This window comes from Parasteatoda tepidariorum, chromosome X2, assembly GCF_043381705.1.
Source record: "Parasteatoda tepidariorum isolate YZ-2023 chromosome X2, CAS_Ptep_4.0, whole genome shotgun sequence".
NCBI classification, from domain to species: Eukaryota; Metazoa; Arthropoda; class Arachnida; order Araneae; family Theridiidae; genus Parasteatoda; species Parasteatoda tepidariorum.
Genome location: NC_092215.1, coordinates 47742567 through 47761592, shown reverse-complemented (window position 1 = coordinate 47761592; position 19026 = coordinate 47742567). Strand labels below are relative to the sequence as shown.

General features: G+C 30.0%; 1 protein-coding gene across 1 annotated transcript in view; it reads right to left on the bottom strand.

Moving 5' to 3' along the window:
* LOC107457557 (uncharacterized) overlaps positions 1-18389 on the bottom strand; it is a 32493-nt gene extending 14104 nt beyond the window's left edge. Inside the window, exon 1 of the mRNA XM_016075732.4 lies at positions 18126-18389. Coding sequence (XP_015931218.1) covers positions 18126-18133 — 8 coding nt within the window. The 5' untranslated portion in view covers positions 18134-18389. The remainder of the gene's footprint in view (positions 1-18125) is intronic.
* Between the last annotated feature and the right edge of the window lie 637 nt (positions 18390-19026).

Here is a 19026-nt window from a genome sequence, read left to right as displayed (position 1 = left end):
GCATACAAATTATGTCAGGATAACGCAGAGGAGAAATAATCCAAGAGCGTGCTTAGGATTTTCACGGCCCTGGGCGAAACACCTAGGCATTTTATCAGAGTTGATCACAGTCATGTTTTATTTAAAAATATAAATTGGATTTTTTATTTTAATCAGATTTTTTTATTTATTCTTTTCTCGTTTATCGATTAAAACTATGATAAAATGTATAAATAGTAGGGGAGAGTGGGGTCAATTGTAACATTTTTTACTTAACTATTTTTAACTAACAAAAAATCCAATATATTATTAGTATTAATTGACAGACGAGTAAAGTAGACTATCCTCTACTAGAAAAAAAAATAAATACCTTATTTTAAATGTTATTATATTAGTTATTAACAATTTTTGACAGTCGTGCACTTGTTACAATTGTCCCCACTTACGGGGTCAATTGTAACAGTTCATAAATTCAACTAAAACATAGTTAATTATACATATTATCATAGTTGTGATATATTTTTTTATTGATCAAAATAGTAGTGATATTTTAGGAGTAAAAATAATAATGAGCAGAGACCTAAAGGGTTAAACTTTTAACTTTAAGGGGTTAAAAATTTTAATTTATGCTGTGAAAGGTGACAAATAAAATAATGCACATGCAACATAATATAAATGATATAGGAAACTATTGGTGGTTCTTAAAGAGTTAAGTAATGGTTTGTAAACATAAGATTATTTATTTTCAGCTGTTACAATCGTCCCTTTACTTATTGTTACAATCGTCCCCAAGACGCCATTTCAGCTTCATTTGTTAAAAACAATGCTAGTTAATTAACAAAACTAATTTTTTTTTATTGAAATGTTAATTAAGGTGTCCACTTACATATTCGGTTAATAATTTTTATTTGTTTAAACAAAATTACTTTGTTACAATATAATATTCTAATACCAAAAAAAGTACTTACGTAGCGTGAAAATATCTTTTGTGATGTAACTCTTTCAAAAGTACATAAAAATGATTGCCAGCAGGGGTGTACATGTAGATTTATTAAATACACCTTGTGCGCCACCTAGGAACCAAATCTAGAACTCGACACTCGAGATTTTTGCTCTGTTACAATCGTACCCTGTTACAATTGACCCCACTCTCCCCTACTTAATATTATTTAACAACAATACGGCAAATTAAAATTTTTAACGCTACTTATAATAAAAAGGTTATACTAGTATTTAATTGTGGCAAACTAATCACTACATATGAGCACATTAAAAATGAAAAGAAAAGAATAATGAAATAAAAGTTACAGTCACTGGTCAAATTATTAGAAGTACTCTAAGATTCTATGTAAAATCTGAATTATCAGGTGATACTATACAGCTTTATTGTTATTACGCGACTGAAACCGGTTAGCACTTGCTTACGCTTGTGTATCAGTTGGTTAAATTAGACGATAATCAATATAAATTCGATGATCGGATAAATTTTATAAATGTAGAATATTTATTATATCAGGTATTATATTAGTATATTATTATAATTAGACCAAATTATTACACGCACTGTAGTATTTTAATAATTACATGTTTTGCAATAATTTATATGCAATACTTTTATATTTAAACATACATGTAATTTGTTTTTATTCAGGAGATTTTTTATATACCTTCTATTTGCATTTATTTTCAACGTATTGCATTGCAATGTTAACCAATTGACGCACGAACATAAAATAGTACAAACCGGTTTCAGTGGCGTAAAAACAATAAGCTGTATAATATCACCTGCTAAATTAAGATTTTACACAGAATCTTACAGTGCGTCTAATAATTTGGCCAGGGACTGTACATTCTTACTTGCATTTAAAATCTTGAACAGAAAGAAAAATCATATATTTTTTTTTTAATTTACCAACCTATTCCTTATTAAAAGAATAAAACATTTATTATCAATGAGATTTGAAATCAGTGATTTATTATTACATATTGATAATGCAGTACTGTATAAATAATATTTTCTACATAAATCTATGATTTTAAAAAATCATGATTTTTTTTAAGTAAAATGTTTTTTAATCATGCAAACCCTGCTTTTTATTTTTCTTGACATTACCGCGGCAGGTCTTAGGGATTGCATTCCACTCACAAATGGAAAATAATTGAAATTTTTAAAATAATTCATTTCTATGACACATCAATGTTATTATTTTAAAATTTACACTCATTAACTGAAATTAAATTGGGCAGATTTGGAAATATAAATTGAGATAATTAGAAATAGGAAAATCCTAGAAATAGGAAAAAAAGATTTAGCAAATATGAGGAAAACTTAACATTTTAACTTATCCATATTTATAAGTAATTTTTTTAAGTTAAAATGTTAATATTAAGTTAAATGTTAAGTTAAAATTGTTTACAAATGTGGATAAGTTAATTATAATGCAATTTTCCTGTTTTTTGAGCAGCAAAATTGTTTATTAAAACAGAAAAATTCAAAAAAGTTGATAGATCATTCTCAATGGAAATGAGTGCCAAAGATGAAAGCAAGCATCAATCATCATTGATCTCAAAATATATTTTTATCAGTTTCAGTTTTGGAACTGAACGTTCTGCAATAATGATGGTTATAGGAACAGTAAGAAGAATTTTTAAAGCAATCCCAAAATTTAACATAGTATCAGTAAAATTGTTTTTGTATTGTAAAGTTGTTTTACTATAGTATTCACCGTTCTTTCTGAAACTAGACACCTTGATTCATTGACAGTAACTAAAAAACAAGATGAGTGACGATGACAATAGCAATGTCTTTTTCACAACATGTCTAGTGGGCTGCAAGATAAGCAACCTTTTCAACTGGGAAAAAGATAGAACTATGAGTGTAAGAGTTAAAGAAATTTTCTCAATATGGCAAGAAAGTGGAGGGAGAAAAAAAAAACTTTTAACATAACTATGTTACCGTAAATGATCGAAATCAGGAGAATGTCGGCTTTCACCGGTGAATGTCAACAATCACATAGTCGTTTTGGTGAATGTCCGAAACATTTGTTATATCCGATTTGATATTAATTTATTCGTTGATATTATTATATTTATCCAAAATTTTAATATCTACTGAGGATAGATTAGGAGAAACATCAGTGTTTGGAAAACTGGTTAAATGCATATAAAAAAAAAACATTGATGTAAGGCATACCGGGCAAATGTATACCTAGTTATATTTCGGACATTTACCAAAGCGACTATGTGTTTGTCAACATTCACTGGTGGAAGTCAACCACCACCAATTTCAGTCAGTCACAGTAACAACTATATTAACAAGCTTTGAAATTTTGGCGGCCCTAAATTTCAGCGACCCTGGTTGGTTGCTCAGTTCACCCACGCCTACGGAAAGCCCTGAGTATTATTTGTTTACATTTTATAATGTGAATGCATTTTAAACTGCATAGCTTGCTCTAGGTTGGCCTAACTTTTTTTAAAACTCTCAGTATGTTTTCTCTGTGTAGTAGTCAAAACTAGGGCAACAGAAAAAATATTGACTTACATATTGTGAGAAATCCGCGTAAAACATAAGCATGAGGATCCAATTTTTTTTTCTGATAATAAAATGTTGTGAATAATTTCTCATTTTAAACGGAATTTAAATTTAAAAATTTGTCTGAAGAATCCCAAATCTAAGATTTGTAATTTTTCGCTATAAAGATTTTGCGCCAAGACTTTACCAAAAACTGAGTTTAGAAAAACTGTCACTACTTTTTTCTAGTTAAACAAGAGTGCCAGAAACTAAAGCGTATTAAATGGGATTATCTCAGCATAAATCATTTTTCAGGGTTTGTACGTACCTGGAAAAAATTAATAACTGGTATCAATTTTGTCATTAAAAAACTGAAAATTTCCTAATATCAGCTTCCAACATAGAATTGAAATTTTATATCCACCACCTTCGGATCTATATGTGTTTACTTAGAATGAATAAAATATTCTGGTAGCTGAAAATATAATAATATAAAAAAATGTATATTCATATTACTATCACTTATTAATTTTTTCCAGGTGCGTATAAACCCTGTTTTATATGTGAAGATAACGGAGATAAACCCCGAAAAACAGAAAGAAACAAATTGGTAATAAATTATCGGTTAGGTGTAAAGGATAATTTTTCATTTTTGTCACTTCAAATTTAAAAAAGTTTAATCAAGAGATTGTCAAATCTAGGTTTCAGTAAAAAAAATAAATTTCTATAGGACATTTTGCTATCGGATTTTAATGGTAGAAAGAGTTCCTGCTCCCACCGGAAAAAAATACCACTGAATATCTATTGTTCTAACCAAATGGATTTTTACATACTAACTGTTAGAGTCGCAATGGCTCAGGGGATAGAGCATTCGCCTTCCAATGAGATGAACCGGGTTCGAATCCCACTGATGTTTGGTCGATACGAATCCGCATCTGGCTTGCACCGACCACAGTGTTGACGTGAAATATCCTCAGTGGTAAACAGATCATGGGTTAGAGTCCCTTTACCGACCGGCTAACCGTGAGAGTTTCTCGTGGTCTTCCTCTACATGTAAAGCTAATGCACGTTAGTTCCATCAAAAGTCCTCCACGAATTCAAATTTCTCCCAATATTTGATTCAGCAGTTCCCTTGTCTTCTGGATTGGGTTCAGAGGATTTGGATTTTGGACCCTCAAAATATGGGGATAGCCACAATCTAGGAAATATATTTCTAATATTTAAGTTAGGAGAGCGATCGAAAATTTTGAATTCTGAATGTTTATTTTACTTTTTGCGTATTTCGTCTTATGTCGAGAACTTAATAAGAGAAACGAAAGAATTTTGCGCACCATTATAAGTTTCGTTTATCCAAAGATAATTTCATGTAGAAATAATTTTCAAAAAATATTTTATTTAATAATAGTAAAAAAAAATTGAATAGCAAAGTATACAAATTTTTATATTCCTTTAATGAATGTAATTTTATATCGCAAAATATAAAATTTTAACGCAATTGGTCAAATAGTTTCTGAGTTTTCAAATTTTTAAAAAATCGCACATTCCTCCAGAATTATTCAACATATTTCGAAAACATAGCAAAAGCAGTTTGTCTCGCTAAACAACACACTCTCACAGTTATTTCAATCTTTTAAGAATTCAGTGTATGAGGTCACGAATTGTAAGTCAGCCAAAGAAGAAAAGAAAAAGAAACATTAGTTCATGATGGAAGGTGATCCGTAACAATCGAAAAAGAACATAAGGGCAAACAAGATATTAATATGAATCAAATTCCATTCAGTAGCTTAAACAAGCTACTTAGAGAAATCATAATAAATTGTACAAATCAGGTGTTGTGTCTTTTCAACAAGACATAACGGAATACATTTTTTAAAAAAAATTGTAGTAAAACCATTTCATTCTTAGCTGTTTTTCGTGGATTATTTTAAAATAAGCTCTTACAACTCTTAATTATAATGTATTCATCCCTACTTACATTTTCTCGGTAAAAAATATAAATCAGAGTTTGCAAGGTTTAGGACAGAATAGATTAATCCACGGTTTAAACCGTCCTGTCCAAAACTGTCTTGAACTGCCCAAAACCCTTTTTTTTTCAAATTATGTCACAATTCTAAAAAAAGATTGTGAAAAATAAAATGTTGATTTTTGAGCAAGAAACAAAATGAAAAAATTTTTTTGTTTTATTAAGAAAGTTGATCATTATTTTTAATATCGCATTTTTATCCTTACGCATACACATAATTTATCAGTATTAAAAGCATATTTATTCATATTTAAAGGTATTGTTCACTTATGTTGATCAATGAATTACGGAGCTTCAAAAGTTATAAATCTCTTCCTTTTATATTACATTATTTTCCTTTAATAAGTTAAAGCAAATTGTATAAAAAGTAACAAATATTTATTAATATATGTAATTATTGCTTATACAATGGTTACACATATAGAATTTTTGCCTTTTACCAATGTTCAAGGTTTTGAACGCTTTAAGACAGAAAAATCAACGTGTCATTGTCCAAAACCAATTTAGGACGTCAAAAAACCCGACCCTGAAATAAATCTTTTATACGCGTCATAAATGTGTTAAAATAAATTAATAAAAAATAAAAACACTTAGCAGTGGTCATGGATATTTTAATCTTCCCAAAAACAAGCTATAATAAAATGATTTTCCTACAACTTTTTGCTCTTTTCCGTCTTGACATTCATAACTCTCAGGCACGCGCTCCCCACTTTCAAAACTCCATTAATTGTTTTATTATTATAAAAAAATTTACCATTAACTTATCCATGTTCACTATACATGGCTGTTCACTATACATATAATATAGCATGGCTGTCAACTTTTTCGGATTTACCAAGAAATAAAAACGGTTGCAAAATTTATACTTCAATACTTTTTTGATGTAATACATCTGATTTAAAATGCTATTGACATCCACCCTATCTAGTTAATTTAATCATATATAGATAAACACGTTGTCTACGCTCTTGAACTAATTTATTGCACAACGCGGACACTATGTGCAGTTTGTCTATGGTAAGAACTCCCCCCGCCATGAGGCTGTCTGCTGCTATGAAAACAAGAATAACGCACTTCAGGGAGGGTAGCTTCTCTTCACTCTAGGGCTGACAGAACAAACCTACTCTTCTCTCGCCGATCTCAGCCATAACTTGTCTTAAAACAGTGACCCCACAACCTTACATGAAATAGTTATACCTCGTGTCCATAGTCACAGCCATGGTTCCAGACAAATGGGTAGGGGAGTTCTTACTTTAGACAAACTATACATGTAACCGCGAAAATAATGGCAGTAAGCAAAAAATCAAGAGGAGTTTTATACTCCACGGTTATATATATGAAAACGAAAAAGTAAGTAAATCATTTCATTCTAGATACTTTAAGAATTTCTTACAGTTATTACATATATATATATATATATAATTTCTGCATTTTACAACTTCATATTAAGCTTCTGTTGTGTGTCTGAATACTGACATTTAGAACNTATATATATATAGGGCACTTTATTACCAGTGAGAAAGTGATGAATAGTTTATGAAAAACAGAACTTATTTCACTTCTCCCGAAAACAAGCAACAATGAAATGGTCCAGTTTTTTTCCGTCTTACTCGGAGGATTGCTCACGGCAAGGGGCTGTTGTTGTTGTCGCACTAGAGCTACACAATGGGCTATTGGCGACGGTCTGGAAAACATCCCTGAGGATGATCCGAAGACATGCCATCACAATTTTGATCCTCTGCAGAGGGGATGGCACCCCCGCTTCGGTAGTCCGACGACCTGCACACGCAGTCGAGCACTTTACGGTAGAACAGTTTAACGAGGACCAATACCGCACACCCTCGGTCCCTACTCACGGCAAGTGGCATTCCTGGCCGAACGATCTCGTCCTCCATCAAACGCTGTATTAGCGGTGAGGTAACGGGCCTGAATAAAAAGTCTTATCGTAAACAATTCATAATTTTCATGATCTCTATAGTAATTTGAATTTTCTTTGACATGTATGCACATCGGGCCAAATCTCTATTGCGGTGCGTTTACTCGTCATGTAAAATAAATAATTCCATTGACTATAAAAGCTTGAAAAGAATACAAAAAGAACAATATTTGGTGGTATGTTTCCTTTATATTACCAATTGAACTGCTAATATATTATATTGCGGGTGAAGGGAGACTCGCTGTCTGACAAAAATTACATCTTACGAGAATTGAGGGAGGCAATTTACACAGACAATTAGCTTTACGAGTCCCAGACATTCTTGAATTAAATCCTCCTAAGCATTCAATCCAAAAGTTCTTTATTGAAATATCCGAAGCAGGGCTGTAAATAAGACGGAAAAGGAAAAAAAAACTGATATCAAAACCATTTCATTTATAGCTGTAAAAAGAGCTCTTTTTATTTATAATTACAAAATATTTATCATGAGGGCGAGATAGCCTGGTTGGTAGGACACTGGGCCCATGTCCAAGAGTTCGTGGGTTCGATCCCAGCCGGTCGAAGATTCCCCGTGTAGTAAATGGTGACTCATGCACGTTAAATCTGTCGAGTCGCGAAGTCCTCCATGTTCCCATAACAAATCATTACCTCTGGGGGTACTGATCCAGGAGTTTCCTTGTCTTCTGGATTGGTTCAAAATTACAAGGCTACGTAGTTGAACATTAGTAGTCGCTAACCCAAAATTGGGTCGGCTATTCAACGACGGATATAATATAAAATAATAATATTTATCAATTAAATATTTATAATTATTATTATATTAATTATATATTACTACCCTCGTATTGTATATGACTTTTTGAGGATTCGTGACCTCCTGGACATGGTCTAGCTTGTAGCTAGACCTTGAGGAATAAGCCACACACATATAACCACTATAGAAGTGTTTTTCAAATAAAGAACAGATCAGAATGCAAATGGTTCAAATATAATCGTAATTTATTTTCTGATTATTTTAAATAGAATTATAATTCTTATTTTTCAATTTTTATAATTTCAATCTTTAATTTAATTATTTTGCTTTAGATTAACTTTTACTATTATACCTTACAAACAATTCAAACAGGCACATATAAATCCGATACTCCTATGATATTTATTTTGTCGTATCAAAAAAGAACCATGATTACATTTTAAATGTTTCAAATTAAAAGGAATTCTAAGACATTTATACTTTTCAAGAAAATTAGGTACATCCTTTTGATAAACAATCTAAAAAGAGAATGTAGAGTAATACCATTTCAAGATGAAAAGTATTGTTGCTTTTAAATGCTCATTTATATTGATATTTTATTTCTATAACATATCAATATTTTTTCGGGTATGTCTGAATCTTATTTCCTACAAAATAAGAACACGTGTAATCATTATTATTGTCATCCTAACAATTGCCATTAAGACATATAATTAAAATTTGAAAATAATATCTGAAGTGTGACCTTAATGCCGTGCTTTTTTTCTAAGCCGCTAGTACTTGATGTTTATGTAATATAGCGTGACATGTGACAAGAGGGTATTCTGAAGTGTTACACTTCGTAACAAAGCCAAGTTAAAAATATTGAGAAAAAAAGTGTGCCATCAGTTTTGGCCAGTTTCAAAGCTTTAATTTTTAAGTTCAACTGTTTTGCTGAAAGGATTAATTGCTGCTAAATTTAAACTATTTTGCTGAATGGAGTTGTTTGGAAATTTTTTTTCAAAAAAAGGAAACAATTCCTAAATATTCAAAAATTATTAAACTTTTCAACATATTATCAGTTTTGGGAAATTTTATTATTTAAATGAAAATCATTTAATTAAATTTTTAAAAGCCAAGTAAAGTAAGACCGAAGTAACATTTCAAATATTTGAACAGGGTTTCCACAGGCCTAAAAATTCTTAATTGAGGTAGTAAATTAGTGATTAGTGATAGATTTCTTTTTTCAATATACCACAATAACATTTAGAGGTTTCGTATGGCCAAAGTTTTTAGATATGTTTCATTTAAAAGATTGCGGTTATATAATGGTAGTTGCAAATATGTTAAAGGCTCATCTTCTTATTGCTATATCCTTTTTAAAAATTTTGAAGATCCGTGGTAATCCTGTAAAAAATTGGATCACATTTTTAGAAAACTATTTCTTTCTTTATCTTGATACTTTGCGCCATTTTGATATTAGTATAGAGTGTTGGCAAAAATGGATAAAACTTTTATCTTAACATTCAACAAATTTGCAGATCGAAGGATGCCCCGGAAAAGAGGGGTGTAACGCATTGGAAAAGGCAAGGATAAATAAACTGGAAAGATGCATAAAAAATTTAAATCTATTTTTTAATATAAATGCTAGCTGAAATTAGTTGATAGAGAAAAAATGCAAACAATATTTTAATTACCTAAAACATTATTAATAGCCTATTCAGTACCGATGGAAGAGGAAAGGATTGCTTCCCCAGGCTTGACCGCTCCTAGTTAATACATCATACTAAAGAGTATGTTTAGTCTATCTTTGGAAAGAACTCCCTCGCCATTCGTCTGGAACGGTGACTATGATTACGTGGTTATGATTACGAGGTTAACTATTTAACTACAGGTCAACAAATAAGATAGGTTTTTGCTAGCGTTGGTGAGAGAAAGGGAATCAGGGTAGAGAGAATCTCACCTCTTTGAAATGAAAATTTCTTGTTTCAATAACGTTAGACAGCCTTAAATTTTGTGGCAAGGGGAGTTCTTAATATAGATAAACTTAATATGCCATAATACGAGAGTGGCGAATTGAGATCATACCCGTGTGATCTCGTGCCGCTAGAATCAGAAAAGTCATTTCGTATATGATACCGTGGGCCGAGAAGGGAGAATTGCGCGATTATACTCCTAAAAGGGTTGTTTTGTCTGAAGATACAGCTTTATTCTTTATGAAATATTTTGATAAAGACAAATATTTATAAGTTAAAATGCATGCGCCGTGGTGTCTCAGGGGATAGAGCTTTCGCCTCCCAATGAGGCGACCCGGGTTCGAATTCCAGCGATGGCTGATCGATACGAATTCCGCACCCAGCTTGCACCGACCACAGAGCTGACGAAAAATATCCTCACTGATAGACGGATAATGGGTTAGAGTCCCCTTGTCATCAGGTTAGCCTTGGAGGTTTCGGGGTTTTCCTCTCCATGCAACACAAATGCGGATAAGTTCCAATTAAAAAGTCCTCTACGAAGGTAAAATTTCTCTCGATACCTGATCCAGGAGCTCCCTTGTCTTCTGAATCGGGTTCAAAATTACAAGGCTACGGAGTTGTACATTAGAAATCATAAACTCAAAATTGGGTAGGCTGTTCAATGACTGTTTTAAATATCAAATAAGTTAAAAAATACATAATTCATAACAAAAATATTAGTTTTTAAGGCCATAATGTCCTTAGTCACCTCGGACCGTTGCGTACATCATCCTTTCTCTGCACGTTACTGCTCACAGAAATTAAATAGCATAAAATTCTTTATTTAAAAAAAAAAAATCAAGACAGAATCTTTGAATAACAACCTTCATTTTTTTAAAATTAAGTTAGTTTACCATCTTAAATGAAAGAAGATGTTTTTGGATCTATTTTAATGTGTCTATTTGACAGTTAGAGAGGTTAAATAAATTACAAAACTTGCATAATTTATTATTTTGTCATCCTTTAATTACAGTGATCCTTTAAAAAAAACAACGCTTTTTTTTTTTATCCGGTGAGACAAAAACTATTCAGCTTAGGAGAGTAACTTTTGGGAAGTTAATCATGAGGTGGTAACTGCCTAAAAAGGTCATTAATCACTAGGATAAGTTCATTTATCGATGGGTTAGCCTACATGTTGTGGGAACTAGTGCGTTTATTAGTGCGTGCGTCAACTAAAATATTCAAGTTTATTTCAGATTCGTTATTCTAGTTTTATGCTTTTTTTTAATTGCATTTTTACTCTTGATGGCATGAAACTTGTAACTTTTTAAATTCGGTGGCCTATCAACTATATTCGGCAGAAAATATAAAATTATCTCTTATATTTAAATGTTAAAGTATTTTTTAAAAAATGTTTTTGTAAAAAGATATTAGCAAAAATGTTATTCTAGTTTCACTCTACTTTTATCTTTGCGATAAAACTTGTGTTATAATTCGATGATGCATTTTAAGTTCAACATTCGGGAGAAAATATAAAATTATTTTTTTTTTTATATTGAAATGTGAAAGCAACTTAGAAAGGATACTTTAGTGTAAGATATAAGCTAAAATATTTTAGTTTTACTTTATTTTTATCTGTGTGATAAAACTCATGCTTCAAATTCTGCAGAAAATTTTAACTATCTCTTATATTTAAATATGAAATATTTTCCAAAGAATATTTAGGTAAAATACATAAACAAAAATATTATTCCAATTTCATTTTTGATGTGATTAAACTTGTCTTTCAAAATCACTGCTGTGCTTATTCAATCCATTAGGCCATACCACCTAACTACTACGAAATTTTCGTAGTTACAGAAAATGGTTTTCCTAGTGATAAATTTATTGCGCTAATATTTGAATAAATTAGAATTCTTTTGTTACCTCTGCTTATAAATATTTAAAACAGATATATAAAAAGATAGACTAACAAATCATCATGATTTTTAACATCTTTTACAACATGCAGCTTTTAAAGATATTTTGATATGTTATCAAAAAAACACCCACAGCTGCTTACTTTTGTAGTGAAGCATCTCTCTCTAAAACACAAGAAAAAAAAAGGAGACACTTCACTCATAGTCCAGACAATAAAGAATTTTACCTGGAAAAATTGATGGGATTTTTTATTTTTCTGTGTAGTTATGCTCAGAGCTCCCAATAAATATAATTTTTACCCAAAATCATAATTTGTAGGATTTTTTCCCTTTTTAATTTTTTGTCTATTTCCTTAAACTTTTATTCAGTTTAGACTTCTAACAACACTCACAGGAGTTTTTCCATCTCCCTCATCAATTTATTCCTAGCCCTCCAATTTTCTTAAAAAATTTCCCACAAACACGATTTTTGGTCTGTTTTTTTTTTTTTTTTAATTTACAAATAAGATTTGGAATGTGAGTTTTTTCCCCCCAATTTTATATTTATTCTAAATAACAAAAATAGTCTGCCCCGCCTCAAGTGTTCCCTCTCCTAAAATCAAATTTTTAACAACATTTCTCTTCTAATATTTAACTGTTCATTTTTTTAAATTAATTTAGAATATAACTCTTAATATTTCAATGAGAATGAAAACTTTGCATAAAACACAAATAACAATCTAAGAAAGTTAAAAAAGAAATTTAAAACAAAAAAATTAAGTTTTAAACTGCATGTTTAATATAAAATGTACACTTCTGTTTTAATAATAATATCCAAGGTATTCTAGGTTCCTAATAATAAATATCAATTACCTTTAGCTAAAAAATTTTCAAGGACATTTACCCTCTACTAAAAAATTTTCAGGCATATTTTAGCTTAATAGATATAAAGATACAAAAAATATATCTGAAATCATCATTTAATTCTTACATATTTCCTGAATATGGAATCAATGATCGATGGATTTGTCATTTTGTAAAGTAATTGTCATTCCTGCCCTAACATTCATTGTATGTGAAATCAATGTTCGCGTGTCATTTTGCAAATAATTGTCATTCCTACAATAACATTCATTGTATGTGAAATCAATGTTCACATGTCATTTTGTAAAGTTCGTCATTCCTACCCTAACATTCACTGTTGTCCATATGTCATTTTTATAGTTTGTCATTCCTACCCTAACATTCATTGTATGTGAAATCAATGTTCACATAGGATGTGTAATAATAAGTAAACACCTTTCTATCTTTCTCAAGTATTTTTGTTAAGCTCTTTTTATGGCAAAAATAAAGGAATAAAATCTAAATAAACTTGACAAACAATACAAAATATTTGACTAATTTATAGTTCCATTACTTAGCAACTATGAATCCTTAAAATTTTAATTAAGTGACTCAGAAAGTATAGTTTTGTTTACATACGTAGCATCATTCTTATGGAACTGGAAAAAAAACAGACATTAACCATAAGAAAATAAATCTGAATGTGTAATCACCATAAAGGAAACTAGAAACTTAGGATATTAATTTTAAAAAAGGGTCAACTTTGTACTAAACATGTTGAATAAAACTATTTTTATGTTTCCAATTTTTTTACTGATAGATTATTATTTTTGCTTCACATAAATTTTTCATTATTTTCGAAATGCTAAAAGTCATAATCTAAAACGAGAAATGCACTTAAAAATTATCATTTTAGAAGATGGGACACTACTTTTGTTATTTAGAAAAAACATAAATTGAGAGGGGGGACTCACACTCCTGACTATGTTTACATAAAGATTAAAATAAAGAGGACAAAAATCGTGGTTTTAGAAAATTTTTCACGAGAATTAAGCTTTTCTCAGGGATTGCGAATAAAATGATAAGGAAAGTGGAAAAACTGTTATGAGTGTTGTTAAAATGTCTAAATTGAGAAAAAATGTAAGAATACATTAAAAAGATTAAAAATAGAAAAGAGGGTGAACTCCCCCACTCCTTCCAAATTCGTTTATTCAAAGATAATTCCATACAAAATTAATATTTAATAATTATTTATTATTATTCTATTTAATATAATGAATGACAAAAAATTCTAAATTGTAAGATATACAAATTTTTACAGTGTTTCAAAGAACGTAATTTGTATGTCAATTTGAACGAAATCGGGTGAATTGAGAAATTGCATTTTACATATAAAATAGTTTTAAAATTCAATTTCTCAGCAGCTATTCGTCGGTTCAAATTTTGCATTTTGACAAATAAAAGTACATTCTTTGAAATAATGTAAAAATTTGTGTACCTTTCAATTCAAAATCTAAATCTCATAATAATCTAAATCAAAAATAATAAATAATCATTAAAAATAATTTTTTCAGAGAATTATCTTCGGTTGAACAAGTTATAATTATAATCTAAAATTTTTTGCTTGAAAAAAAATCTTCGAGGTATGGCGAAATATGCAAAAAGTAAAGTTAACATTAAAGGGTCTGAAGTTTTGACCACTCTTCTGACCAAACTATTGGGACCATATTTCCCAGAATGCAACTACCCCCAATATTTTGAGGGTCTGATATCCAAATCCGTCAACAACAAAAAAAGGTATGTTTATTCAGAGAAAGTACTTTTTTGCATGCGGTTTCGTAACTTAAAATATCGTCAGCACTAATTAATTAGCATATTCCAGGTCACCCCATTGAACTGTTAAGATTGAATCCTACGTGAAGATCCGATAATTAGTCAATCCGATAAGTCATTCAGGAAATATCACTTTTCTTTTCTTTTGGAGTATCATACATCACATTGGCCCACAGTTGCCAACTGCAATGCTAATGTTCCAAACTCCAGATTACACGAGAGCTTTTATGTGCTGGCTTGAGAGGAATGCAAACGGTTGGTCTTCTGGTATTATAGACCAGCCGACTGAGTATAACAGTTTTTTACGATACTCTGCGACGGCTATAAGCGCTGAGCTGAGTTCTTTGGCACAATTGTCCTTCTGATGTCGCGCAGTTTTTGTCAGATATCAGTCGTGACGACCGGTTGTTACTCTTGGTGGACTTGGTATTGGTTTTAGAGTAACTGTCTCTCTTACTCTCAAACCTCCGCAATTGTCACCACATCACAAATTGAGGTACATTCAGATTTCGGATTGAGATCATCCATGTTCCAGCATTCTAATATTTCTTTCTTTGAAAAACGTGTCCATTCAGCGTTTTTATGTCATCCTACGTCCTTTTTGATCGTTTAACCCGCACCTCGGTATAACAATTTCTCATTGCCTGTCTGATCTAAGTTGTTGTGTTAACAAGAACTGGCTTTATACTCGTTATGCCGACACCAACTGAAATCTTTTGTCTATGCACTAACAGTGATACTTCGCAAGTGAATTTGAACAATTTAACCAATGTTTATTTTACCACATTTTACGAATTATGCTTAACTTTTGGACACCTGTGTATGATTAAAAATGTTCAATTAAATTACGTAAATAATAAGTTTTGAAATAAAGAATATTATTTGAAACGTATTTTTATATAAAAGAAAGATGATGGGAAAAGAAAAGAACATAGACCTAAAATCAAGTAGGAGATTAATTATTTCTAAAGGTTGATGAACATAAGCACTGGCTCTAAACGATTGCTGAGGAATCTTTTCTATAAATTTAAGAAAAAAAGAAGAAGAAAAAACATGTTCAATGTCAATGTATAAAAATAAATGTTAATATATAAAAAAGTAATTGTTTTAAAATGGGAATTATAATATAAAGCAGGTACATTGGTACTTTGTTTACTGTTTTATTTTATTTGAGAGCTCTCATCTTCAAAAGAAATTTTAACATTGACTCAGTAAAATCAAAACTTGGCAATTATTATATATATATATATATAATAATTTTCTACANTATATACATAAATTATTAATAATAGGCAGATTTATTACCTTAACCATAACATATATATCTTTTTTTCGTAAATTTTAAAGTTTTGTAACTGCATAAAATCAAGATTATAAAATTGGATTAATTTGTTAACAGAATTGTCTAAAAAAAAAGTAGTTAAAAAGCCCTAAATTTTAACACAAAAATAAAGATGGCTTCTGATTAATCTACATTTACAGTAATTTACCTTTTAATATTTCATATTACCTATCTCTTTTTGTATAAGGATATAATGGCGGCACAAGTAATTAGTAGAATACTTAAAGTTGTTTTATTTATTTATTTATTTATTTTTTATTATTGGAATATCATTTTTAAAGCAACCTTACAACGATAGATCTATAAGCAGATCTTTTGTTAGCATATAGCAATTTATGTTTAAAAATGTATGCAATTAAAAGGAATTTTTCTTAAACTTTTTCTTCTCAATATACGTTAAATTGTATAAGAAAAATTTATTGAACATTTGACCTTAAGCCCTACATGCAGATTGTAATATGAAGAATTATATTTATACCAAAACATAAATCCATTTTTTTAAGGTTCTCAATGTAACAATTTCCACCATGGTTAAGGCCACCGTTAAAATGTAATTGATATTCGCCGTGAAAATTTGATTGATAGCACTCTAAAAATTTGATAGAAATTAGCCTGCTCTGCTTTGAGTATAATTTTACGTTTCTTGTAATTTTTTTTTAAACATATTGATTTAAACTATAAGTTTCAAGTCCCCATAAAAGTTTAAAGCAATTATTTTGGTTAAAGCAATATATGACTTATCAAGTAAGGCAAAAGTATTACAGTTGACTAAAAGCAAAAAGACTCAACAAAGGTGCCGGCAAGGAGGGCACAGAGTGAACACTTGCAACCCCTTGAATGTCAATAAATTTAAGAATATATTTTGATTTTAACTGGTATTAATTTTTAATAATTATAAATATTATTGCTTGTCATATTAAATCGATTTCAAATCATAAACTGGAAGTAAAATTTGTATTTTAAAATTCATTATTAATTCTTAATAAGTTTTTCCATATTTTTTTAGTAAATTTAAAAATTATATAAAACACTAGAACTCGTTTTTATAATGCTCATTACGCAGTAAAGTTAAATAGTTTAAAAAGAGCATTACTTTTATAAATTTTTGAAATTATAATATTTGTACATGATTTTCGATGTACTTTCATAAATATTTTTCCTGGTTGCACCCTATAAAAAATATTTGCTGGTACCCTCACAATTAAATACATAGTCACATATATCAGATGGAAAATTTTAAAACATACATCTTGTAAGAATTTGGAATTGTAAGTTTATTCAATGAATTTGTCATGACTGCGAGGGAAGTTTTGAACACACCCTTTACATTTTTAAGCATAACTAATTAAAGTCTAATTCTAACACATAAAAATCCCAATTCAGTAGCATAAAAGAATTTTTTCTTTACAGGGATCGATGTCTTGTATTGATCAAAAAAGTATTTTAGTACTGAAACATTTTTTTACCTATTTTAATAATATTGATGAAGTAAAAAGAAAGCAGTAGATACAGACTTCCTAGCACCTCCAAACAAGAAAGAAACAAATAAAAAGAAAATTTCTTATAAATCAAAATTGTGGAGTTAAAAAAATAAAATTAATTCAACTTCTTTAGATGATGATTAAACGGTACTCTTAAACACAATTTTTTTACTTCAAAGGACAACTAGTGTTGTGTATATAAAAATTAAATTATTGTATAAAATTGGAGGAAGAAAAAAGTAAAAAGAAAAATGGAATGGTTTTTTTGGAATGCAATTCGAAAGAGAAAACCGTATTTTTATCAATAATATTCGAGCAAAAATCGGATAATAAGTGATTCATTTCCTTAGAACACCACAGAAAAAAAATTAATTAAAGAACCCCTCAAAGTCTGAGCGCTAATATAAAAACTTAACTAAATTATAAATTAGAGTATAATCAAATTTAATAAACATTACAGTAACTCCATCCATTCAAAAGATATAAACATTTTTGATGATTAAACACTAGTCATTTATTCACTTTCTCCTTTAAGTAATGGATCGAATTTAACAAATATACAATGCAGATGATAAAATGAAGATTATTTACCTCCTCATGGTGAATGATTGTGACAATCGGAATTTCTGAAGAGAGAATGATGATCAGTAACTGAGTGATGCCGTCAAAAGAGTGTTTCTTCGGTAGAGAAGAAGAGCATCGGCATCTTGAAGAGTCCGAGTCGCTTTTTGCCCTCCTTTTTTGCCCGTTCTGCTTAAGCAAGCTTCAATTACGGCAAATGATACGACCCCCAGGCTGTGACCGAGATGAAGATCGGACAGGTAGAACCGGATGCACTCCTGCTGTAAACACACTGCAGGCGAATGTCAAGGGGAAGGTCACCTGCGACATTTACCTTTTCTATATGTTAATAAATATCCCATTAATACATCTTAATGCCGGCGCTTCTCTTAACGCAAGGAAATGTAACAGTTAGAGCTTCAAAATATAAAAATTCAAAAATCGTTTGGCGGTAAGGGAAAAAAATCGTTTGCGTTGTCGATACCAATATTGATTCTTTTTTCTCCAGGGGAAACGTAACAATTATGGTTTCTGAATATAAATGAATTAAAAAATCGTTATGTGTTTTTTAATACCGTTAACTTACTATTAAATTGTACTCTAGTTTTATTTTTTCATCAGTTATTCTCGCACGCAAATTATAATTGTATGTGTGAAAGAAGTGTCATTTTCAATCGCTTGTCTGTCAGACAGACAAATGAAATAGCAAAAAAGAAGAATGGAATCAATTATTAAATAAACTAGATCACAGTAGTCATCATAATCATTATGTAACTCTACATAATTATTACATTTTCTAACGTAATTTATAATTATGAAATCTTCATTACTCTAAATATTCATTCCATGCAAGGTAATGTATTCAAAAGTTTATAAAAATATGTTCCCATATTATTTTTACTTATAACTTCGGATTAATTAACCTAGTTAA